This window comes from Arachis hypogaea, chromosome 12 (genome assembly GCF_003086295.3).
Source record: "Arachis hypogaea cultivar Tifrunner chromosome 12, arahy.Tifrunner.gnm2.J5K5, whole genome shotgun sequence".
NCBI lineage: Eukaryota > Viridiplantae > Streptophyta > Magnoliopsida > Fabales > Fabaceae > Arachis > Arachis hypogaea.
The window spans coordinates 107,354,429-107,382,313 of NC_092047.1; the positions used below are offsets into that span (position 1 = coordinate 107,354,429).

Below are 27,885 nucleotides of genomic sequence, written 5' to 3' on the forward strand. Positions count from 1 at the left end.
CTAGTTCTGTATTTACTAACGCTAGACCTTCCTAAGGGAGAGGACTAGGATTTGCGAATAAGGGTTAGCTTAATCACTTGACTTTCCTTTATTTAGTAAGGGTTAACTAAGTGAAAATAATAACCTTTTTAATACTACACTTAAGAGACCCCAACAAGGATAGAACTTCCAATTAATCAATTCCACAGTCAAGGCCTTTTATTTAGAATATCAATAATTGTTCTTAGTTTATTTTTGTTGATCTAATTTATAATTATTCAATTGTTCATCATTATTCAATTCTCAAACTTTCGGAAAATTTCTAGTTAATAAAATAGCACCCTTTCCTGCAACTCGTTGGGAGACGACCTGGGACTCACACTCCCAGTATTTTTATTTCTAAATTTCGTGACAACTTTTCTAAATTGACGAGGCAGATCTTAGTTGGTTAAGGACTGTACTTGCAATGCATTTCGTTTATTAATTCCTTAATTGGTCAACTTCTGCTACGCATCAATTTTTGGCGCCGTTGTCGGAGAGTTGCAATAGTGTGCTAGATTATTAATTAGTGTACATATTTTTATTTATTTGCATATTTTATTCTTATTTTGTTACCATGAGCTATATGTCTTTCTCATTGAATGATGCATTCATTGCCTGATCCGAGCTTAGCCACTTTTGATCTTGAAATTGAAAGAACTCTTTCACGTATTAGGCGAGCTCGACGTCGGTTAGCCTCTGAGGGTGGTGAAGTGATTGTTATCGATTCACCAGTCTCATCTGAGGGCGAATCTGAACCGCCATCTGAGAGCGAGACAAGCTCCTTTACTACTGATCCAGTTGATTCACGTGCAGGTAACATGGCAGAACCTAGGAGAATTACTCTCCAGGAAGCTGGAGCACCAGATTTTACACCACAACCTTATCAAGTGCATCATCCAAATCTGGCTGCAGATTTTGAACTGAAGACTGCACTAATCAACTTGATGCCCGAGTTTCATGGCTTACCTGCTCAAGAGCCTATTAAGCACCTTAGGGATTTCCAGACATCCTATTCTACTGTTAGGCGTAATGGTGCAGATGAAACTTCTATTCTGTTAACTGCCTTCCCATTTTCTCTTGAGGGAAAGGCAAGGGAGTGGTACTACTCCCAACCTGAAGCGACTATTACCAACTGGGATACACTCAGGAGAGAATTTTTGGAAAAATACTTTCCAGCTGAAGTCACAGATAGACTGAGGAAAGAGATCTCTTGCATTGTTCAAGGAGACTCGAAGACTCTCTATGAATACTGAGAGCGTTTTAAGAACCTTCTAGACGCATGCCCCCATCACATGATTGACAGACTAGTGTTGATCATCTACTTCACTCAAGGCATGAACCCCCAGGATAAGACTACACTGGATGGTGCTAGTAATGGTTCTATGAAAAGGTACAGGACCGCAGATGAAGCATGGCAACTGATCAGCGACTTAACTGAGTCCACTAGGAATCACAGGCAGAGGAGCGGCCACTCAAAAGCTGTTGCAGAGGTTTCCTCTAGCATTGAAACTACTACTCTTACACAGAGTATATGTGAAATGACCAACCTACTAAAGCAAATGCAGTTGAACCAACAACAACAAGCTCAGCCTCACCCACCACAACAGAGCCAACAGTTAGTTCCCTAAAGAGTATGCAGAATCTGTGCTGATTATAGTCATTATGCTGATGAATGTCCGTAGCTCCAACAAGAAGATAACACTGTGGTAGCTACTCATAACTTCTATGACCGCCTGAATCAAGGATACAATCAACAAGGTGGCAACTACAACCAAGGTGGAAACCATAACCAAGGATGGCAGGATAACTCCAACCAAGGTTGGAGAGATAATTCTAACCATAGTTGGAGGGACAACTATAACAGAGGAGGCAGAGATAACAATGGAAATCAGAGGTGGAATAACAACAACAGACAGCAGAATCAGAACCAGTCTTACAGAGCACCTCACCTAAGACGATTCCAACACAACCAACAACAGGTTCCTGAAATCACTTATCCCAATTCCTCATCAAATGACGAGATGTTCCGCTCTCTTGCACAAGGACAACAAGACATGCAGACGCAGCTGAACTCTATTTTAAATGGTCTGACAGCCACTTTACAAGCTTTCATCTCCCGGTTAGATTCATCACCTAATTCCATCAATCAACCTTCAAGCTCCAGTGAAATTCCTTCTCAACCCCTACCTAATCCCAAAGGTGGCATCAATGCCATCACTTTAAGGTCCGAAACCACATTGCAGGGGAGGAACCAGGAGGAGCCAAGCTCACCAGAACACGTCCCAGCTAAGGATGTAGTGGAAGTGAATTAGTGAAAGATGCTGAAGAGGAAGAGGACGTACAAAACATAGTTGAAGAGGAAGCAGCTCAACCACAGAGTGAAACACTAAAGGATGCAGAAGCTGCAAGTAACGCCCTTCCTATCCCATTCCCACACCTTGCAAAGAAATCCAGGAAGCAGATGGAACTTGATCCCAAAATGGTAGAAATACTCAAAAAGGTCGAGGTAACTGTTCCCCTTTTTGATGTCATTCAGCAGGTACCTAAATATTCAAAGTTTCTAAAAGATTTGTGCATACATAAAGATAAAATATTGAATTAGAAACTATTCCTTTAGGTAGTTCTATATCTGCTTTAATGGGAGGTATACTTGAAAAATATAGTGATCCAGGTCCATGTATGGTTAACTGTACCATTGGAGGTGTAATATTTTCTGACTGCATGTGTGATTTAGGAGCGTGTGTTAGTATAATGCCATTGTCTATATATGATACTTTGAGGCTCCCTCCCTTAAAAAGGTCGGCAGCTCATTTTGTGTTAGCAGATAAAAGCATTATTACAGTAGTGAGCATTAAGGGGCTCACATTTCCTATTGACTTCTATATCCTGGAAATTCCCCCTAATGACTCAGGGAGACAATCATCAATCCTGCTTGGAAGACCATTCCTGAAGACTTCAAAGTTCAAGCTGGATACATTCTCAGGAACTTACTCCTTTGAGATAGATGGCAGAACAGTGAGTTTCACTTTAAATGAAGCTATGAAGCACCCTCCGAAAGATCATTCTATCTTCCAGTGCGACATCATTGATGAAACTATAGCTGAAGTTCACCAAAAAGAAATGGAAGAGAAGCACATAGAGCAAGGTCAAAGTGTGGGGACACCCTCTGAACATGATGAAGACCCTTTGCCATTATCACCAGCCCCGGATGATCCAGAACCTAGCCATGAAAAGAAATTGGAATTAAAGCCCCTCCCTCCACACCTCAAGTATGCTTACCTTGAGGATAAGCAGAAGTTTCCAGTTATCATTGCAAGGGAACTCACTTTCCAACAAGAAGAACAACTGCTTAATGTGCTGAGAAAACATAAGAAAGCAATTGAATGGAGCTTAGCGGATATAGTAGGCATCAGCCCTCAAGTTTGTGAACACAGAATATTCTTAGAAGAGGGAGCAAGGCCTGTTCGTCAGCCTCAAAGAAGATTGAATTCCACCATCTTAGAAGTTGTCAAGAAAGAAGTAACCAGACTACTTGAAGCAGATATCATTTACCCCATCTCAGACAGTGAATGGGTCAGTCCAGTACAAGTGGTGCCCAAGAAGTCTGGAGTCACAACAATAAGAAATTAGCATGGAGAGCTCCTGACAACTAGAGTGCAGAATTCATGGAGAGTTTGCATTGACTATAGGCGTCTCAACCAAGCCACTCGCAAGGATCATTACCCCTTGCCATTCATTGATCAGATGCTTGATCGCCTGTCAGGTAAATCCCATTACTGCTTTTTAGATGGTTATACAGGATACTTTCAAATTCATATAGCTCCTGAAGATCAGGAAAAGACTACTTTTACATGTCCTTTTGGAACGTATGCTTATAAGAGAATGCCATTTGGCTTATGTAATGCACCAGCTACTTTCCAAAGGTGCATGATGAGTCTTTTCTCTGATCTCATTGAGAACTGTATGTAGGTTTTTATGGATAATTTTAACGTATATGGTGATTCATTTAGCTTTTGCTTGGATAGTTTATCTAGAGTATTAGACAAGTGTGTTAGTACAAACCTTGTATTGAATTTTGAGAAATATCACTTTATGGTAAAACAAGAAATTGTACTAGGACATGTTGTGTCTAATACTGGCATTTCTGTAGATCCAGCAAAGGTGGATGTTATTTCTAGTTTACCTTACCCCTCCTCCGTGAGGGAAGTCCATTCGTTCCTTGGCCATGTAAGTTTTTACAGGAGATTCATTAAGGACTTCAGTAAGGTAGCATTGCCTTTATCCAGATTGCTGCAGAAAGATATTGAGTTCGAGTTCAGTGTGGATTGTATGCAAGCGTTTGACAAGCTGAAGATCGCCTTGACTCAAGCTCAAATTGTGAAAGGACCAGACTGGAGCCAGCCATTTGAAATTATGTGTGATACTTCCAACCATGCAGTAGGAGCAGCGCTGGCTCAGCACGAAGGTAAGGATCCTTTTGTAATTGCTTATGCATCTAAGACTTTAGATGTTGCTCAATCTTACTATACTACTATTGAAAAAGAGCTTCTTGCTATTGTTTTTGCTCTAGATAAATTCCGAGCCTATTTACTTGGTACTAAGGTAGTAGTGTACTCAGATCATGCAGCTCTAAAATATTTACTAGCTAAAAAGGAGTCCAAACCAAGGCTAATACGTTGGATACTGCTGCTGTAAGAATTTGATTTAGAAATTAAGGATAGGAGTGGTAACCAGAATTTAGTGGCAGACCACTTGAGTCACCTTGAGCACATTAAGGATGACTCCACTCCTATAAATGATAATTTCCCATTTGATAGCTTACATGCAGTATCTGAAGTAGTTCCTTGGTATGCACCTGTAGCTAATTATCTAGTTAGCCACACCTTTTCTCCAAATTTTACTAAGCATCAAAGAGACAAGCTGAAAAGTGAGTCCAAATATTATATATGGGATGATCCATATTTATGAAGGTGTGGTGTTGACCAGGTAATTAGACGGTGTGTGCCTCAATCAGAATTCCAGTCCATTTTAGAGGCCTGCCACTCATATGAGAGTGGAGGACATTTTGGCCCTCAAAGAACAGCTAGAAAAATTCTAGACTGTGGATTCTAGTGGCCTACTCTTTTTAAAGACGCTGCTGAATTTTGTAAATCTTGTTCCTCTTGCCAAAGATTTGGTAATATATCCAAGAGGGATGAGATGCCTCAACAGATTATGCTTTTCTGTGAAATTTTTTATGTTTGGGGCAATGACTTCATGGGTCCATTTCCAAATTCTAATGGTTACTTTTATATACTTTTAGCCGTAGATTATGTTGCTAAATGGGTGGAAGCAATTCCCACCCGTACTGATGATGCTAACACTGTTGTTTCCTTTGTTAGAAATCATATTATTTGCCGCTTTGGATCACCACGAGCAATCATGAGCGATCAAGGCACCCACTTTTGTAATAGGAGACTAACAGGATTACTGAAGAAGCATGGGATAGTTCACAAAGTAGCAACAGCTTACCATCCCCAGACCAATAGACAAGCAGAAGTCTCTAACAGAGAGATTAAGTGCATTTTGGAGAAGATAGTAAAACCTCACAGGAAGGACTGGAGTGCCAGGCTACAAGATGCACTCTAGGCATATAGAATAGCGTACAAAACACCCATTGGGATGAGCCCCTTCCGCTTAGTATACGGAAAGGCTTGCCACCTTCCAGTGGAGGTGGAACACAAGGCTTTCTGGGCTGTGAAGGAGTGCAACATGAATTTTGAGGAAGCTAGTACTGAAAGAAAGCTGCAACTAGCAGAATTGAAGGACCTTCGCCTAGAAGCATATGACAACTCCAAGAGATACAAAGAAAAGATGAAGGCTGTCCATGACAAGCATATAAAAAGGAGAGAATTCAGACCAGGGGAGTTAGTTCTTCTTTATAACTCCATACTGAGGCTTATGCCAGGTAAACTGAGATCAAGATGGGAAGGCCCCTACAGAGTAGAAAAGGCAGAACCATACGGAGTTTTTCACCTGCGTCATCCTTCTAGCTCCAAATTTCTAAAGGTCAATGGACATCGCCTGAAGCTCTATCATGGTGAGAAGACGAAGGATCACAAGGAACTAGAGGTCTTCCTCTTGGAAGACCCACCAACAGAAGCAGAATGAGTCTGAAGAGCGTCCAACTTAAGGACGTAAAAGCAAAGTGCTAGGTGGGAGACAACCCACCATGGTATGGTCGTTCCATGTCAGTCTTAGTTTTAGTTTACCTTACTTTATTTTTGTTTTTGTTAATGACTCTTCTCATAATCTCTGCATATAGCCTGCATTCGCAGTTGCATTCTGCATAAAAAAAAACGCACGCGACGCGTAAGCGTCGCTGACGCGTCCGCGTCATATTTGCATTAGGAAGAAAAGAGAATTAAATAGAAAGTCACGCGAAAGCGTGGCTGGAGGCGTGCCTTAGGCACAAACATTCCCACGCGAACGCGTGACCCACGCGTCCGCGTCATTCTGAAAAATTAGCCTCCCACGCGTCCGCGTCACCCACGCGAACGCGTGCCCCTAAAAATCGACGTAAAAGAAGTGTATGGCAGAAAGTTACGATGGAGTGGGGCTGGAATGATGCTGTAAGCACCAGCCCTACCACGCGACCACGTGCCCCACGCGTCCGCGTCGTTTCCAAAATAAGGCCATTCACGTGATCGCGTCACCCACGCAAATGCGTCACCCTAATTTTTAGTAAAATGAGTTTGAAACAGAGTCACGCGAACGCGAGGGTGCTCTCCCGCCACTAGCACGAATCAAGTCACGCGACCGCGTGACTCACGCGTCTGCGTCACTTGAAAAAACATCGCACACCACGCGACCGCGTCAACCATATCAGCCAAATAACATCGCACACGTCACATGTGGCGCACAGATTATCCAGATCAGCCAAATATCATATCTTTTCTTCCCCAAATTTAAATCTTTTCTCTTCCCTTCTTATTTCTTTCTTGTCTCTTCTTCCCTCCTTACTCTTTTTCACTTTTTACTTTCTACTTCTTATTTTTCACATCCATTCTCAAGGTTCTTTTCCTTCTTTCTTTTTATTTTTCCATTATTACTTTTATTTATGTTTATGTTTTCTTTTCCTTTTTCTTTTCACTTTCATTATCTATATATGCTTTTCCTATCTTTTCTATGTCTTTTTATTCCTTTAATTGGTGTTAGGAATTTAATTAGGTGATTATTTTCTTCTATATTTTGCTTGTGAACTATTGTAAAATTGTTTGACAATTAATATTACTTCTTAAAGGGTTGCTTGCATGTTCAATTTACTACTTTCAATAACATATTTACCATGCATGCTATGTGTTTGTGAAAAAGCCCGTATAGCATTGCACATTATTTTTAATTATTCTATTCTACTACTTTCATGCCTGTTTTTCACAAAACCCCTTTTATATTTTATTAATTAAATATAATTGTCAATACAAACAGGTTGTTAGTTTGAAAGTGTTGGTAATCTAACTTGGACATTGAATGCTTAATCTATGCTACTTATGTCTTTGCCGGCATGCCAATAAACACCTTACATTTAATTGCCATCACATGCACTTGCTATATTACCTTTGTTGAACTTTTCACATGTAGTTTAGACCATGTGTTAACGACATCCTTCTTTACCGTGCATTGATTATCACCCATAATATTCGCTCCCTTGCTCGAACCCTTAGCTTCACATATTACTTTCTTTTTCCTTTTTCAGGATGGCCACCACGAAGGTAAAGAGATAGCTACTCCCAAACCACCAGCAAGGAGAGGAACAAAAAGAGCATTAGTGGTGGAACCATCTTCAACAGCGGTGAAATCCTCAACAAAACGAATCAAGAGGATCATCAAGGTCGATGAAAAAGAAAAAGCTTTTCCAGCAAAGGACACTGCGCGGTTCACTAACCGCTACTGTGAGCAGATGTTCCCCATCCTGGCAGAGAGTAATTATAACAATGAGTAGCTTCTTATCCTCCCGACCAACATTGCTGAATTTGTTGAGCCCCGCATTGAGCGAAGACAATGGGATTCCTACGGAGACAGCCATGGCAGGTTAATCTTTCATGGGTAGTCGAATTCTACTCCAATTTTCACATGCCAACCATGTAGTCTGTCTACGTCCGTCAGAAGCAAGTCCCTATAACAGAAGAAGCTATTCAGCGAGATTTAGATCTTTCTCTTGCTCCAGAAGGATTGGACGTATTTCAAGAAGCCTCACTCAAGCGCCAAATATACCAATTCGACTGGGACACCGTTTTCAGAGTTATCGCACAACCTGACAGCATATGGATCTATGGATACTATCGTTTTCGACCTAAGCGAATCTTGGTTTCAGCACTCACCTTGGAGGCTCGAGTATGGGCACAGATCATGTCCCATTACGTCTTTTCGAGCACTCATGAGTCCTCCTTCACTGCAAACATGGCTGTTCTACTCTGGTGTATCCTTACAGACCAGCACCTCAATTTACCAAGACACATTCGGCATGCTATGGGACACGTACAAATTGCGGGCAACCTACTCTTTCCTGCCTTGGTTTCAGATCTAGTCTCAGCAGCCGGAGTCTCCTATAGAGCTGGGGACACCAAGGCCATGATTCTACGAGATGATCAATACGTCCCTAACGGAAAGTATATCAGACCTCCAGCAGCTACTATCAACCGAAGCACAGAACCAGCAGAAGATAACCCTTCTCCTTCCACATCACAATCACTTTCAACAAACCAACTGCTCCATCAGATACTTGAGAGGCTAGACCGGATTGAACAGAAAGGAAAGCAAAGAGAGCGACGTAACAAGCGCATATTTACATACCTCAAGGAGCTACTTGTTGGTAACCACCCACCTAAAGAAGACCCAGACACCCCAGACTCCACTTCATTTACCAGCACAGGGAGCCATGACGGTCCCGATGGTGGAGATGCTGCTACCAGCCCCCTTTGTTCCTGACAAATGGCACCGAGGACGGTGCAAAGCTTTAAGTGTGGGGAGGTCGGTCAGTACCTGACTTCCGGACGTAATTTCTTTTCCTTAAAACACTAATAAAATAGGATATTTAGTTAATTTCTCTTTTGTTTAGGATAAGATAAATTGCATAGTAATAGGTTAATTGTATGTATGTTCTACTTGATTGAAAAATAATAAGTTTCTTTTAAGACCCTATTTTTTAAAAATTTCACTAATTTAAATCAAAATTTTCTGTGTTAAAATTGTTAGAAGTTGTATTTGGAACATAGTTAAAAAGCTAAGAACACACAACCCGTAAGACTTGAGCTTAATAACATGGTTACATTATTTAACCATAAAGATTATTCTTGTATGTATACTTCTCTATGATTGTAATCTTTATTTTGTTCCATCCTATATGTCCAATGTTTAATGTGTTATATACATGCATATGATTGAGGCCATTACTTGTTTGGCTCACTTATCCCAAATAAGCCTACCATTTCAATCACCTTTGTTAGTCACTTTGAGCCTTTTCAATCCCATTTGTTCTATATTTTATCACATTACTAGCCTTAAGCAAAAAAATAATTAAATATTCCAATTGAATCTTTGGTTAGTTTAAGATAGAATTTGTGTGTTAATTGAGTATGGGAAGATTGTGGGAACATGGGTTAATAAGGGAATGTGTCATGATAAAATAATGGGAATTTGGATACCTATTCATGTGAAACTAGAGAAATTAAAAATCTATGTGCATTGATAATGATATGTTTATTTCTATGCTGAAAAGAAAGAAAAAAAATCCAAAAATATTCAAGTAATTAAGTAATTAAAATAAGGGGATAAAATTACCTCAATGTTAAGTCTAATGAAAAATCAATGCATATGTGATACAAGTTGAAAGAAAAGTTGATACATGAGTATGTGAAATATGCAAAAATGGGAAAATTATGGGTAGCTAGGCATGATTCTAGAGTTATATAGAGTGTATGTATGTTAGGTGAGAGCTTAGGTTAGTCAAAGATTCAATTTATAGCTCACTTAGCCATATGTATACCCTTACCCCTACTTTGGCCCCATTACAACCTTTAAAAGACCTCATGATGTTTGCATTAGTACATTAAATATTGTTGATTGGTTAGGTGAAGAACAAAATTTAGAAAGCATGATTAGAGAATAGTAGAGTGATTACCCTATACACTTGAGTGACTAGAGTGCATATACACCATCAGTGAGGGTTCAATGCTTAACTCTATGTTCCCTACTTTCATGAGCTGTCTTCTTACAATATTACCTGTTTTTACTATATAATTTGAATTAGTGGAATTTGATTTATGTTTGTCTTGAAGAACTTATTTACTTTTAACCAAGTAGACAAGAATCATATAGTTGCATATATATATATATATATATATATATATATATATATATATATATATATATATATATATATATATATAGGTTGCATTGCATTGCATGAGTCTTACATTTCCCTACTCATTTATTTTATCTCCTTAAGCTAAGCATGATGACATGCTAATGTTTAAGTGTGGGGAGGTTGATAAACCACTATTTTATGATCTATATTGTGTTTAATTGAGTGATTTTTATCAACCTATTACCTACTTATTCATATGAATTGCATGATTTTATAATTCCTTCCTAGTATTGTTTATGGTTGAAAACTTGCTTTCTAGAAACCTTTAATTAGTACATTTTAACTCTCCTTTATACCATTCGATGCCGTGATCCGTGTGTTAAGTGTTTCAGGCTTCATATGGCAGGAATGGCTCAGAGAATGGAGAGGAAGCTTGCAAAAATGGAAGGAACACAAGAAACTAAGGAGATGACCAGCGAACACTGACGCGAGCGCGCGAAATGAAGAAATCGCAGCGATGCGAACGTGTGCCTGACACAAACGCGTGGATTGGAGTCTGCACAAATGACACGAACGCGTGGACGACGCGATCACGTGACAAGGAAAATAGCTAAATGACGCGAACGTATGGACGACGCGTACGCGTGACCTGCGCGATCTGCAGAAATAACAGAATACGCTGGGGGCGATTTTGGGCCGCATTTTGACCCAGTTTTCGGCCCAGAAACACAGACTAAAGCTAGGGAACATGCAGAGACTCAACACGCATCCACACACATTCAGATACATTGATATTAGGATTACTTTTAGTTTTAGATCTGAATCTAGATTAGCTTTACATTGATAGTTTATGCTTTTGCTTTGGATTTTGGATGTTGAAGAATCATTACCTCCGTTGAAGACATTACTTTAGTTTGTTTCCCTATTCCTTTGCTCTTTTCAGTTGATCATTGACCCTATTCAGATAAGTATGTTGCATTTTGAATTTATTAATATATAGAGTTACCTTTACTTTTAATTAATTATTAATTCTCTATTTTATTTTATTTAATTTATCATGTCTTCTTATATTTTTATAAGTATTATATCCATGTCAATGGAGTAGTTTTTCTACTTGACATGGGGGTTGATTAAGAGGAGACACTTGAGTTGGAAAGCTTAAGTATCGGTTAAATTGAACGCTGTTGGCTAGTTCTGTATTTACTAACGCTAGACCTTCCTAAGGGAGAGGACTAGGATTTGCGAATAAGGGTTAGCTTAATCACTTGACTTTCCTTTATTTAGTAAGGGTTAACTAAGTGAAAAAAATAACCTTTTTAATACTACACTTAAGAGACCTCAACAAGGATAGAACTTCCAATTAATTAATTCTCCAGTCAAGGCCTTTTATTTAGAATATCAATAATTATTCTTAGTTTATTTTTATTGCTCTAATTTATAATTATTCAATTGTTCATCATTATTCAATTCTCAAACTTTCGGAAAATTTCTAGTTAATAAAATAGCACCCTTTCCTGCAACTCGTTGGGAGACGACCTAGAACTCATACTCCCAGTATTTTTATTTCTAAATTTCGTGACAACTTTTCTAAATTGACGAGGTAGATCTTAACTGGTTAAGGACTGTACTTGCAACGCATTTCGTTTATTAATTCCTTAATTGGTCAACTTCTGCCACACATCACATATCCCTAGAATTCATAATGAAATTGCTAACGAGTTAGCCCAAATTGCTTCGAGGTATCGGGTTGGTCCGAAAACTGTTAAGAAATTATTTAGTATCCATCAAATTTTAGTACCAGCAAATAAAAGAGAAGTGTTGTGTATGGATGAGTGGGAGGATTTTGATTGGAGAAACCCATTGCTCGATACTTGAAAGATTCCAATACTGCAGTCGACAGAAAAGAAAAATTATGGGCAATAAATTTCGTCTTAATGGCCGATGAGTTGTACAAAAAAGGGATCGATGGGAGTTTGTTAAGATGCTTAAGTCGAGAAGATCAGAATACTGCTTTGGGTGAAGTTCATAATGGAATATGTGGTGCTCATCAGGCAGGAAAGAAAATGAGATGGGTGTTATGTCGCAATAACGTATACTGGTCATCTATGATAAAAGATTGTATTGATTATGCAAAAGCATGTCAAGAATGTCAGAGACATGGTTCAATACAACAGATTCCAGCAGTTGAATTGCATTCGATTATAAAGCCATGGCCATTTAGAGGTTGGGTTTTAGATCTAATTGGGTTGATTCATCCTCCTTCATCGAAGAAGCACAAATTTATTTTAGTGGCTATTGATTATTTCACAAAATAGGTTGAAGCAGTTTCCTTAGTAGAAGTTGGTCAAAGTGAGATAACTGACTTTGTCGAGGAAAAATATTATCCATCAATTTGGAATTCCTCCGACGTTAAGTACTGACCAAGGAACTATGTTTACTGGCCAGCGAATTAAAAATTTTGCGGCTTCAAGGAACATTAATATGGTTACTTCAACTCCCTATTATGCACAGGCTAATGGGCAAGTAGAGGCAGCAAATAAGATATTGATTGGCTTGATTAAAAAGCATATCGAGAATAAACCTCGAATATGGCATGAGACTTTAAGTCAAGTATTATGGGCTTATCGAAATTCACCAAGAGGTTCGATAGGGACTTCACCTTATGAATTGGTGTATGACCATGATGCAGTGTTACCATTAGAAATTAATTTGAATACTTTAAGAGTATCAAAACAGAATGATTTGACAGTCGATGATTATTGGAATGCAATATTTGATGAGTTAAATGAGTTAGACTCAGAGCGAATCTTGGCACTTGATAATGTAATTCGACAAAAAGAAAGTGTTGCTCGAAGTTATAATCGTCGAATTAAGGAGAAATCTTTCAAGATAGGTGAGTTAGTTTTGAAAGTCATTTTACCGATGGAAAAGAAATCAAGATTCTTGGGTAAGTGGTCCCATAGTTAGGAAGGTCCCTTTCAAGTGATAGGGATATATTCTGAAAATGCCTATCAAGTTAAAGATATCGAATCAGGGAAAATCATTAATTCGATTAATGGGAACTATCTGAAACATTTCTATTGCTGGCGAATATAGAAATTTAGCATGCATAAGTTCAGAAAAGGTAGAAATCATTACAAGAATAAAATAAAAAATAAAAAGAAGTTCAAGATATCAATAGTTTTGCCAAATTGGAGCCCAACTTTGTCCTTTTATTTTTCAGAATTGAAAGCATTTCAATCTGCTTGAATTTGTCAGCTTGGATTTTCTCAAGTTGTTTTTCATATTCTCTCCGCTCGATGTCAATTGAGACAAGTTTCTGGATAAGGAGATGTTGCTCTTGTTGGGCTGCAGCCAGAGGTTTGGCTATGGTGGCTCGATTTTGGCGTATGATAGCAAGTTGTTCCTGAATCTGAGCCAATTCTGCTTCGAGTCTTGCTTCTTCTTGATCATGAAAAGCCTGAACAGAAATAGCATGGGAAATCCTCAGATCAAACTCCTCACGAGAGGCCTGGATTGGTTGAGCAGTTGCAAGACAATTTTCTATTTTAGATTTGGCTGTGGCTTCTTCATTTTCAGTTTCTTGGAGTTGAAACTGAGATGCAACGCTATCATTAAGAAGTTGTCTAAATTCTTGGATTGAAGCAGAATATGGTGTGTTGGTTGGGAATTCAAAAGAGGAATTCAAACAATCTTCCAAGAGTTTGTTGAGAATTGGGTCATTAACCCATGTGGTAGGTGGATGATCCAAGAGTTTGATGAATGATCGAAGTTGTTCCCGAGTGTCAGGTTCTAATTCGATTGGAGGCCTTGATGTAGCAGGCCTTGAGATTGCTGGTACAGGTACTGGCACTTTGTTTTCTTGGATAACTTTATTCATAACAAAAAGCAAGTCATCCAAGGTAGCACTAGTTGGAGTGGTAGGAACATTCGATGTCCCTGGTTTTGGTCCCGGAGGGGTCTGGAGTGAAGGATCATGTTGCAACTCTGGAAGGGTCTCTAAAATCTTGGATCGAGAAGAATCTGAATTGGTGGTGTTAGCAGCCTTAGAAGCAGAATCGGAGTCTGGGACCGCTTGGTTCTCTTCAATTAGGACAGTTTGACCGTTTGGTGAAGTTGTTTCAAGTCTATGGGTTTCTTCTGGAGAGTGTTGCAAGGGATTTGCTGTTAAATTAATTACCTGTGTTGTATGAAAAATAGGTGGAAAAGAGGCTGGAATTGGTTGAACGGGTCCTGAGAATTGAATGGAGTCATGTGATGTAGATTGTTCTTGACCATGTTGTTGTGGCAGAATTGATTGATCAAGAATCCCAACAGTTGAAGTCGAGTGGGTAACATTGACAGGCTAGAACAGAAGGTACACAGTTATAAGTGTAAACTTTATTTTAAATTAAGTAAAGTATGTGTAGTAATAATTGTATTACCTGAGGGAGTCTGGATGTTCGTATTGACTGAGAACCAGAGTCGGAATCGGCTTCGTCTTCCGATTGAGAGGAGGCAGCGAGAGTGTCCTTGTTGGTCGGTTCACTTTCTTCAGAACTCTCAGTTGATGATTGTAGTATCAACTGATAGGAAATTCAGAATTGAGAATGGTTAAGGAAATATGAATCGAGGTACATCCTAAGTTAAAAAGGGAAGTTGTAAAATTATTACCTTTCGAGAAGTTTTGGTAGGAGTTCTTCTACTTTTGGATGGTGGTGGTCGAGCAGTCTCAGCCTTCCTTTTGTGAGTTCTTTTTGGAGAACTCTCAACAACAGGGGTAGTTTGAATTGCAGTTTGTTGAATTTTTTCCAAGGTACGGGTGTATCCAGAGTAGTAAGTAGCCCACCATTCAAAACAGAATTTGGTAATATAGAAGCTGCGATCGTACACCACGAAATTGAAACGGTCCCTGCGCTGTTGATTCTTTAAGAGGCAAGAATTAAATTCCTCTTGAGTAGTCAAAGTAATGTGGTAGAAAGGATCATCATTTCGAGGTTGTGGCGTTGGGATGGCTTGAAAAAATCCCAATTGTCTGGCTATCAAATGTGGAGCATACATGGTAATTTTGAACCTTTCTTTCTTATGTAAAGGTAGCCCTATTGGTATTACTTGTACAGCCAACATGTTCGCCCAACTTCGATTTGCAAGTTTATTTGCTTCATTTGTATCAGGGAAGAGCAAACATTCCAACCAAGCAGGACCACGATTGTGACGCAAGAAAGGAGTAAAATTGAGTTAGTCATTGTCGAAATCTTTACAAGTATGGAAAAGAGAGAAAACAGCCCAAAATCTATCTTCATCTGATTCGGTGTCTGGAAAATTGGGCTTGAATACAGACAATCGAAAACCATCAATGTACTGCTTATCAGTACTACCGCCTTCAGACTTTGTCATGAAATTTTCAAAAACGGCATTAAGCCATAGTTGAAGAAGCCATAGAGGGCCCCTGTACTGATGATCTTGTTGTCTCGAAGGTCACAAACAAATTGACCAAGTTCTTCGAAAATATGTCCTAGAAGAAGCTTGGCCAGATTGAGAGTTTTTCCTTCGTGGAGAAGAACGGCTAAAGGAAGGTAAAATTTCGACATTTGGACACTTCGAGAACAGAATAGGATGGCATTTAATCAATAAAATAGGAAGGCAACATGTTCATTTTCAGTGATTTTCGTACCTTCTGCACCCATGTTATGGGCGATAAAGTCACTGTAAGAACTGGTTAAAACCACATTGTACTGACGCTTCGACTGCATGTCAGGAGTACAGTCTAGAGAATTGATTGGGGACCCTGTAATAGCAGCCACGTCCAGAAGAGACATTCCGATCATTCCACATGAAAGGTGGAAGTTGTTGGTTGTTCTATTCCAGAAATAGGTCACAGCCCCGATCATCCAAGGGTATGTGGTAAGTGAGAAGTGGGAAAGTCTTAGTAGTTCGTGGATGCCTAAAGCTTTCCAGTCAGCACTTTTGGTAGGTTCAAGACGTCGGTACCAAGCTGTAAAATCGTATCCATGAGGATTAATCTTCGGATTGTTCTTGAAGGATTTTTGGTTGATAAAATGGGAGATGTTAAAGGATTGGTTTATCAGTAAATCTTCCCCTTCAGCACTTGGAAAGAAAGAGAGTTTTTTATTTGCCCTCTCCAGAGACTCAATCGGTCCAAGGAAGTAGTGTGTATCCGCACCAATGGTGAATGGTATTAGAATTCTGGTGTCATTAGTTGGCAAATGGGGATCGTCAATGACTTCATCATTGACTTGATTGAGAATGCGAAGGGCCGGTGGAGATGGCGGTGTTGTTCTGGGGCCTTTGCCCTTATCTTAGGTGGCAGCTTGTGAGGAAGAACTAGCCATTATCAAGAAGAGTAAAAAGGGAATAAAGGTTAAAGATTTTGTGAAGAGCTTTTCGGTGTAGAGGAAACTCAGAGAATGATGAAGATTCAAGAAATTTGAATAAAGGAGAGAGTAGTGATCAATTTAAAGTATCACTGTAGCCGTTACTGCAGAAGGGGATGCGAATAGAGGTAACTTCGTGGGGAAGATAAAGTGGTAGAGAGAGGAAGCGTAAGTCTCGGGAGACGTGTCGAGTGAATCAATGGTAATGGGGTTTAAATGACAATTATTACTGATTTGAAAAAACTGACGTCTTTTGGATTAAGTGCTTTATTTGTCGATAATATTATCGAAAACAATCACATTAATCCAAGGGGCAATTTGTTGATCGAAAAAATATTTTCGATATAAATGAATTGAATCTAAAAGAGTCAAGTGTAGTTTCTCGAGAAGACGCGCGCGTGAGTATGAAGCTGGAGGTATTCAACGCTGATTGGATTTCGATTGTTTTGTTGATCGAATAAGTTAAATCAAATAGGAGACTCGATTCGAGAAATTAAGTGAAGCCTTCGAAAAGCTGGTCGAATAGTTGTGGAAACGGGAAGGTTCGTGGCCTCTATCACACGAGGAAAACATGGGAAATATCTACAATCACGCAGCGGGAACGGTTACCAAGAGTGATTGTGTAATTTTTTCATTCAATTGTAATTAACTGTAACTTAATTACCCGTTATGTAAGACAGCTTATAAATACTAGGAAGCGTTAGGGATTAAGGGTTGGAACTTTTACTCAGAAAAAACACTCTAGCACTCTCACATCCCAACGAATTTCTAAGTTTGCGATCGAGTTACATTTTCTGTAGGGTTCCTTCCATCTTCTTCTTTCTTTCAATTTTTTTTTTTTTTTGTAAACTTAACATTTCAATTAATTTTATTTACCTAGTATTCTTTACTTTCATTATTCAATTTATCCTTCTGTATTTAAATCTTTTATGTTGAAGTCATTTGATCCAATCGAAGGCATTTTATTGTTTTCCTTTAATTTCATTGCAAACCTTTCTTTTTATTATTATTTAGTTTTCAAAACTTTAATTTTTAAGTCTTATTTATTAATTTACAGATTTACTTTATTTTTATTTTTAATATTGGTCTAATCGAAGACGCTTTGATACACTTCTAAAAAACTGGTACTCGCACAGAGGAGTATGTTTCGCTCCTAGACTACTAGATATCAAACCACTATCGATTTGTTAAAAATCGACAAAACAGTTCCACATAAAATTTATTTTATAAATTATGTTCACTCAAATGGGGGGGAGGTAATTACATTTTAATCTTGTTTATATTTTTATCTCTAATAAATTTTGGTAGTATCATTATTCCGTACACGAGTTTAGCGTGTGACATTCAGGATTCAATTAACAATGCTTTAACCAAATGAAAACAATTGTTTATATAAGATAGAAACTCAAGCGTTTCATATTTTCTTTAAAGAATAATGTTATATGATAGTAAATATGTTTTTATACAAAAATATTAAATTATATTTTAAATTTTAAATTTTAATAATATAAAAATAAAATATTAATTAATATTAATAAAAGGTATATTGACTCGTAACATTTTACTTATTCAATTATTTTAGAAAAAAACTAAGAGATGAAACATTTTAAAAATTTTAAAAATATTTTTTTCTAATTTCATATCTTTTAATAAACTACAATATTATATAAATCATAATAATTATAATAAATTATTTTATTGAAGGATATAGCCATAAAAAATTTAATGTGTTACAAGACTTTTAGTTCTCTCCTCTTTTTTTATGTTTTTTTTTTTTTTGAATTTTTCTTATGAGAAATTAAAAATTCTAAACACCTTAAAACACTTCTAGGACTTTTCCTTTCTTTTCCTCTAATGCTTTATATACACAGACACCCCTAATTAGTGTTTTTCCAACACACAATTTTGACATTCACAAAGGCATTTATCAACAAGTTGAGATTTTACTAATGAATTTATAGATTTATAAAACCCTACATATTAATAACGGAAATTGTCTACTATATATTATGTTAGATTCATATAAGATGACGCGTGAGGACCACGACTGGCCAAGTGAAAGCGATGGCGCGTAGGTGCCATGTCTACGTCGAAATAGAATTCAATGGTCAAACTCTGTCAACTATGTACCAGCCTGTCATATATAGTAGTACATGCACACTATTATATATTGACCCATCTAATGAATTCTATTATAGAAAATGATTTTTTTTTTCAGATGTTTAGATATAATTTCATTTTTGAAGATTTAAATATATTTTCAGCCAGTTTAATCAAAATATATTTCAATAATCATTATAATTATATAATTATTTACATCATTTCAGTTTTATATTCAAAAAGTTTAAATTTTAATGCTTAGTAAATTTTAAAAATAAAAAGTAACATAGAACAAATAAAAGAAAAAAAATCAAACATTATTTAAAAATTATTAGAGACATAATTATTCTTGTTGTCTATTTAAGCTTCGATTTCTTTTTTTACGAAATTAATCCAAATTCGATAAAACAATATAAAATAAATATATATTAATATGTTTTTTGTTATTAAAATGAATAGTACGAAGGAAAGTTCAACCCTAAATAAAAAACACACGACTAAATTGAATACTAATAGTTCATATACATTGAGTAATACTAGAAGGTAAGTAAAATTTATTATTTTTTGTCATTAATTAGCTAGTAATATTTAAATTAAAAGTGTGAATATAAAATATGTTATTAGATTATTAGACTAAAAGAATTAGACTGACAAATAAAAATACTGATAAAATAAATAAAAAAAATTGATAAATTATAAAATTATTTTTTAATTCTCTAAATTTGGATATTGAATTTAGTGTATAAATTAAAAATTTAAATTTAAATTAGAAATCAGAATTTATAGTTTAATGCTTAAATTTTTTAAGTCATTTGACTTATATATAGTGGTTCAGGACAAAACTTGTAAAATTTTTAGTTTATATAGGACATCTGCGTAATATTCATCCCCATTTATATTATTTTAGTAGCGTAAATTATCCTTTGATTTATGATGTATTTTTTATATATATAATTCGAATTGACTTGTATCGATTTATCATAAAAAGAAACTTAGATTTTTCAAAATGAAAAAATTCTCTCGTGTCTTAGTCAATCGAATTAGGTTAATTCGATTTACATGAATGTCTTATTTTGTGCATAAATCGAATCAATTGAATTGGATTGATTCTATTTATGTGTATATGTTTAAATCGACTTTTTTTAATTCAATTTATATAGATTTATTTATGTAGATGTGTAATCAATTTTTATTTAGGACATTTGGATAATTTTATCATCCAATCATCAATTTATTAACATAAATTACCCTAATTTTATCCTCATATATATAAAATTCGTGACAATTCACATCCAATTAATTTTATATAAAATTTGTAGTTAAAATTAGAGTTAAGTACGATTTTGGTCATAAGATATAGGCCAAAAAAATTTTTCGTTTCCAACTTTTTTTTTACATACAAAATCGTCCTTAAAGTTTAGCTAAATTTTAAAATTGTTATTTTTACTAAAATTTTAAAATTTTCGACCAAACTATCTCTAATAAAAAATTATAAAATAAAAAAATTATAAAATAAAAAAAAATAAGAAAAAAGGGAACCACGGAGAAGAGAAGAATAAGAAGAGGGAAGGGAAGAAGAAGAAGGGGGCGGCAAAGAAAGGGAACCACGGGGAAGGAAAGAATAAGAAGAAGAAGGAGGAGGGGAAGAAGAAGAAGGTGGCGACGAGGAAAGGGAACCGCGGGGAAGGGAAGAAGGGGGAACCGTTGCTCTCGCTGTTCGTCGCTCACCGTTGTTCCTCGCCAGTCACCACTGCTCTTCGTCACTAGCTCGTTGCTTCTCCTCCCTAGGGTTCTGATTCTACTTCTGATTTATTGATTTTGTTAATTACATTTTTGATTCTTCTGCTTCTGTTTCTTTTGCATTGTTGATTTGTTGATTTTGTTAATCACATTGGTTTTGATTCTTATTTCGTTGTTGTTGATTCTGATTCTATTATTCTGATATTTCTGTTTCTTCTGTTTCATTTGATCCTGAATAGAGACGAAAAATGTTTCTATTTTTGATTTTTTATATTTATTACATTATTTCTATTTTATTGTTGTTGTTGTTGATGTTGTGATGAAGAAGAAGAAAAAGAAGGAGATACTACTGTGATTGAGAAGAAAAAGAAGAATAAAAACTGAGTATTTTGGTGAAGAAAAATGGTGTTTTAGTCTAAAGGACGATTTTAAAATTTAGCTGAATCTTATGTACGATTTTGTAAGCAAAAAAGGGTTAGGAATAAAAAAATTTTCAACCTATACTTTAGTAACCAAAATCGTACTTAACCCTTAAATTTATTAGATAATAAATTTTATCAAATATATTAAATTAGTTAATATTTTTAATTATTAATTTTATATAAAAAATTAAGTGTGAATTTTTACTTTCATTATTTATTTAGTCGCCATGAGATAAGTTCCCCTACACCATGCATGTGAGAAATTAAAGTGCCCATACCCCCCTTCCCAATAAATATAGCCTCCAATTTGTCATTGAATCGTATCCCCTTTGCCTACACATGCTTTGCATTAATTTTCTCCCTAATTTAGATACGGATATATACCCCCTGAAAATAGTAATAAAGGGGGGCTTTATACTTTTTCTAGTGATTGCAAAGAGTTCCTTTTATGGAAAGCGTTTTTATTTTTTTATTTTTAATTTACAAAAGTAAGGTTTCATCATAAATAGTTAAATAGTATTTACAAATTGCAGAAATACATTAGATGTTATTTTAAAGAAGAGTAAACGTTCTCTATATTAACTATAATATGAGGATAAGCATACATTTTTATTATAAAAAATCTTAATAAATAAAAACAAAGATAAATCTAAATCTCTTAAATTTAATTTTTAGATCTACACTGAAAATATTAAAGTGTTGTATGATATTGTTTCCTACTCTTCAACTAAAGGTCTATTTGGGAAGTTTCAAAAATTATTTTTTTAAATTTTTGATTTATGAAAAGTAACAATATTAATGTTTCGTGTAATTTTTAAAACTAAATTATAACTTTTTAATAAGTTATTTAAATGTTTATGGAGAAGTTAAAAAAATAATTTTTTTAATAATAAAAATTTTATCGCTCTTTTTGTAAAATAAATATTTTTAGGATTAAAAAAATCAAATACAAAATAACTTATTTATAAATTACTTTTAATATAAATATTTATTGTTTGAACTTTTTTTTTTAAAATGAATTTAATTAAGTTGTTTACCGAAATTAAGCCTATATCTAAACTCATTTTTTATTTGAAAGATTTTCCATGGATAAAAACCTTCCTTTGATATATACTTAAATCTTTCAAATATGAGAAGAAGGAAGCTTTGTTATTGAATATGTGAATTGCAAAGTTAGTTACAAGAGTAGTTGGTTGTACTATATATAACAATGCTAGTGACAACTGTTATAATTTTACTTGCTAACTCTCTCTAACTAACTTGCTAACTTCTAATTCTTTCTTTAATTAGCTCATAATAGAATTAGCTTTACAATATACATCACATGCTTCATCATTTACCATGTTTATTTTTTTCTTTTCTTTTTTTCTTCTGCTTCTTATTTATCACACAAAAAAAAGAGTTTTGAAATAGAGGAAGATCGAGGAGAGGATCACCGCGTGGTGGCCTCCAAGGTGTTGAGGTATGATTTTCTTTTCGGATATGAAAAGTAATTAAATTTTAATATTTTATCGTGAAAAAATCTTTAATTTATTTGAGTAAAACTAAACGATAACTATTCTTACATTAGTCACTAAAAAACGATAACTATTCTTACATTAAATGCTAATTCTATTTGAATATTTAAGATGTCCAATTTGGATAAACAACTTAATTAAGTTTCTTTTTGAAAAAATAGTTTAAACAATAAATAATTATATTAAAAGTAGTTTATAAATAAGTTTTTTTGTATTTAAATTTTTTATTTTAAAAATACTTATTTTATAAAAATATGGTAAAAAGTAGTAGTATTAAGAGAGAAGTTATTTTTTTTTAACTTCTCTATAATTTCCTAAATAGCTTCTTAGAAAGTCGCAATTTAGTTTTGAAAATTGTACCATACATTAATACTACTACTTTTCATAAGTCAAAATAAAAAAAAATATTTTTAAAACTTTCCAAACGAACCTTTATAACGAATATATGTGAATTAGTTAAATTTCTTATTTTCATGCTAAATACTCGAATGTAACATTAGTTACATAGAGAGTCTAACATTTAACTTTTTTTTTTTTTCATTTTTCTCTTTCAGTAATGCGAAAATTGTAAAAATATAATAATAATAATAATTTACTATAAAGAAAAATCTAAACACGTAGAATACGCGTAGAGCTTGGTTCAGGCGTTTCGTGTTTTCAGCCACTTAAAAAAAATGTCATATATTTTATCATTTTTCACTAAGAATCAATGTCATAGAGTCTTGTGATTGCCAATGAATTATTTTCGATTTTTTTATATTAGGTAAAACTAAATTTGCAATAGAAAACGACGATTTTTATCAAGAGAAGACAGGGATTTCCGGATTTGGATGAACGATACTACAAAAAATTAAGGACAAAAGTGAAGTTAAAAAAAAGAAATGAAAGTTCTACTAATAAACACCAACCATGCTTCTTTTCTTGTTGGAACTTTGCAATTTCATGACGGAAGATATTCTTTCCACATTTCTTGGGATCGCGGTTATGTTATGATGGCACAAAGGTATTTTTTTGCTATAAATGTTTTGCATTATATGTTAAATATATTTGTTAGAGATATAATTATTCATATTATCTATTTTTATGAATTTAAATTTTTGGAGGAGTGGTTTTATTCTATGATATTAGAGTTTTATGTCTAAAAAATTTAGAATTGTTTAATTGAGTTTTTTGGTGACCTTTTTTTTAAAAAAAAAGTCTAGAGTTTGATTGTTAATGAACTCTAAAAGAATAAAAAAATAACATAAGATAAATAAAAAAAATTTATATAAAAATTCAAATAATTCAAAAAAAAATTTATTTGAAAAACAGTATTAGAGATATAATCATTTATGTTATTTTTTTATTAATTTAAACTTTTGAATGAAGTAATTTTATAAACAATATTAATGGACAACAATTTATTTATTAATTTAATTTTTTATTCAATATATATAAATAATAAATATTAAATTAGTTACAATAATAAGTGTTTTACACTCTGATAAGAAATCATGGATTCAGTATAGAAAATAATAAAATATATTTTAAACTTATAAATATTTTTGTGTATGAAGAGTCTTAGGTATAACTCGCTTGGAATGGAATGTCTCCTTCTTTCAGCTTCTTCAAGTATATTTGATCTTTAAAGAACACATTGAGTGAAATATCTATGAAAGATATTTTAATACTCAAGTGAATATATTATCTAATAAAGATAGGAATGTATTCAAAAGCATACTTCTTTTTCTGATAATATGATTTCTTTATAGTGATTTTCACCTATCATAACAGTTGATTGATTACAATACATAATACTTAAAATTAGATGTATTAGAACACAAATAATAATACTCTTTAAAAAAAAATATGTGGCTGAGAGTAGCTGAAAACTTGTAGACCCAAAAAGTTATAAGGTAATTTATCCAAAATTTAGTAATAAAATATCATTTAAAAGATAATTATTAACTAGATATATTAGATTTTACTACTAAAATAAATATCTATGAATTACTAATATAAATTATATTAATAATATAATTATCTCAACTATAAAAAATCAACAAAAATATCTTAGCATTAACTAAGTTTATTAAAGAGTACTAGCATTAACCCACGGTATCTTCCAACCCGACAGGTCAATGACTAATCTGTTGCGGATCAGAGCTCTATTTAAGGGTTTGTCGCTGGCCAATAAATTACTGCATGCACAAGGCAGAATTTGAAACCCCAACGCTACTTAAGCGGACAAGTGAGCTGATCACTCGACCAACCCAAATTGGTTAATAAAAATATTTAAGTTGTTGTAAAGAATTGAAGGAATGGTTAATAAAAATTAGTACATAAGTTGTGCCAGACGTACAAATGAAAATAACTTGCTTTGTGAAAATGTCATATCACATTTATAATGAGTTTAATTAAAGCTCTTCTCATAGTGAGATTATCATTTTTACACAAACTCCTCAACAATGCTCTTCCTCTTCTTCATGGCACCATTAAAAGGAACCTTTATCACTGCCACAAAAATAACTTAACTTTCTCGCCATAAACGAAAATAAAAATAAGAGCTAGCTAGTGTAAGTAACAAATTAAAATTTAAAATGTAAATTTAGAGATAGAATAGCATCACTTTATAAATGATAACACCACTATTTTATTATATATTATTTTCAAATCACCCTCGCTCAATCAAATATATCTTATTATCATAAAAATTAAAATAATAAGAATAAAACAAAAATTTGAAAGAATTACACAAAAAAGTGATGTAAAAAAATTTGGGAATTGCAACATCGCTTTCCTTAAATTTAAATATGAAGTTCCATTAAAAATAAAAAAAGAAAATTAAACCTCATTTCTTGGCAAAAATAATAATCTCAGTCGATTCAAATGGAATTATATTCTTTGTTTAGAAAAATGAGGAGGCAAACTAAGGGTAGAGTTGGCATTCTAGAAAATATCCACACCATGGTTTTTTTCACATCGTTATGATCAACACGTCATACAAAAGCATTATTCGAGAGCTTAATTGCAATAGCATATGATTGGCGTTTATACGTGAATTTGGGTGTGATGACAGATTCTAATTTGTCACTTCACACGTGCAGCATTAATCACAGCTATAATAATTAGTTCTACGGCCTAATCATCCCACACCCTCGTCCAATCGTCACATCATAAAAGTAATCATCAATCTCCGGTGTGTATATAACTATATATAATTCAATAAGAGAAAAAAAAATTAAATCTATCTATTTATTTATCCATATGAATTTCATATTTCAGGAGATGTAAATTAGTTTAGTTTTGAAACAATAGTTCTTTTTTTTTTTTTTTGTCAGAATTAACTTGAATTCATAGCCAAGTTTATTTTCTAAGTTTTTTTATTTGTGAATTATTTATTAATATTTTTTTATTCTAATACAATTATTAACATTCATGTTCTATTACTAAAAATTTAATTAATCTATCACGAATCAAACTTTAAAGTTTTTTAATATTTTTTTTTTCATTTTCATAATTTAATAGGCCTATTACTTTTATGTCTCATCTTTATATATACCTTAGTAGTGAATGAAAAGTACTGTATTTTTGTTAATTAAACAAATTTTAATTCTCTATTTATTATATTTTATATCAATAATTTTAGATTTATGATTTATAGTTTAAAATTCAAAATTTATTATATTTTATTTTTTATATTTTATTTTTTAACCTTTTATAATAAGTTAATTTTTAGAGAGTACTGCACTCTACCAGCACTTTGACTAATTTTATACCAGTCAAGTCTAGACTTAAATATAATTTAAAGAAAAAAAATACAAAATAATATAGGTATAAAAATAAATACATTGAGTTACAAAACTTCTAAAATTTGAAATTCAGTCTTATTAGTTAATACCCCCAATAATTTATTATTCAATTCCTTCCACAAAAAGCTAAGGTACTAAGAATTGGACATATATCTCCCTCCTCAGGCCTATAAATATACATGAATCCAAAGCCATATTCTCCATGCACACAAGAAACTAATTAGAGCCACTTCCTATATCCAAAAAGAGAGGCACATATTATTAGCCCCTTAATTTCCATATAGGAAACCAAGAAATGGCACCAAAAAACAAGTATGATGAAGCTTCTTGTGTTCAAAACAAATCCATAGTTGAGTCTCTATACAAGGCACTTCTTGGAGAAGGCCAAATGGAAATGGTTTCAAAGGTGCTAGCAAGTGATCTTGAATGGTGGTTCCATGGCCCCCCAGAATGCCAACACATGATGAAGGTCCTCACTGGTGAAACAGCACTCAACAAAGGCTTCAAGTTTGAGCCTAGAAGCTTCACATCCATAGGAGATTGTGTTATCACTGAAGGGTGGGAAGGACAAGCCTATTGGGTTCATGTTTGGACATTGAAGAATGGCTTGATTACTCAATTTAGGGAGTATTTCAACACATGGCTTGTTGTTAGGGATTTGAGTCCTCCAAGGTGGGAGATCAAGCAAAATAGCTTGACTCTCTGGCAGAGCCAGCCTCGCGATTTGTATCGTAGGTCACTTCCGGGGCTGGTTCTAGCCATTTAGTACGTATTTAGATTTTTTGTCTATAATTTTTAGACTATAATTTGAGAAAAAAAAATTATAAAAATGTAACTTTTGAACTAGCCATAGTTCTAAGAAGTCTCAATTATTGAAAAATGTATCATAATTTTTTAGGTACAAGTTATGGTTGTGCAACTTGTGTGTACTTGATTTTGTCATCTAAGGACATATGATTGTGGCCCCTATAGTCTACATGGGTTAAACATAAATGTAGTAGTTTTGCCCAACTAGAATGAATTTTCATGCATATATTTAGGTTGTGGACTATGGACAATGTTAATTTTTAGAACAAATGGTATTAAACATTAAAGTAAATTACTAAATTTTAATATTGTATTTGGCAAGTAATTCAAAATAACCATAAAGATATTGAGACAAAAATAAGACATCACTTTCATGTCTCTATGTTTATTGTTTCCTAGTGTTTGAGTGGACAAAAAAAATTGAACAATTTTCTTATAAAATAAAAACAATAGAAGTATAATTTTGTGTCTTTTCTCATAATAATACAAATAACATTACTTTTTAATAAAAATAATAGTTAAGTTAAACCAAAATCAAAATGTGTGTTTTTCATGTCATTGCTTTGTTTAATTTATTTAATTTGTTGCGTTGCCTCTTCCTCCTTCTGGAATGACAATGGTACTTGGCGGTAACATCAATGTAATAGAAATGAACAAAAAATCTAAGCAAATTGCAAATGCAGAAGCCTTATTTGACTTTGATGATGAGCCAAAGGGGTCACAAAATGGGGCCACATTTTTTAATAAATTAGTTAATTTGGCCAATTT

General features: G+C 34.1%; 2 protein-coding genes and 1 non-coding gene across 3 annotated transcripts; 2 read left to right on the forward strand and 1 right to left on the reverse strand.

Moving 5' to 3' along the window:
• Window positions 1-1,211: 1,211 nt before the first annotated feature.
• On the reverse strand, window positions 1,212-1,319 carry LOC112731350 (small nucleolar RNA R71). Its single transcript, XR_003167132.1, has one exon. It is a non-coding gene; the product is annotated as a small nucleolar RNA R71 (small nucleolar RNA).
• An 11,528-nt stretch (window positions 1,320-12,847) lies between these two features.
• Window positions 12,848-13,333, forward strand: LOC112730477 (uncharacterized). The gene has a single exon (XM_025780559.1). The coding sequence runs from the start codon at window positions 12,848-12,850 to the stop codon at window positions 13,331-13,333; it is 486 nt and encodes a 161-aa protein (XP_025636344.1).
• Window positions 13,334-26,605: 13,272 nt separating this feature from the next.
• Window positions 26,606-27,076, forward strand: LOC112728115 (senescence associated gene 20-like). The gene has a single exon (XM_025778122.3). It carries the CDS (start codon window positions 26,606-26,608, stop codon window positions 27,074-27,076), a length of 471 nt encoding a protein of 156 aa, XP_025633907.1.
• The last annotated feature ends 809 nt before the right edge of the window (window positions 27,077-27,885 follow it).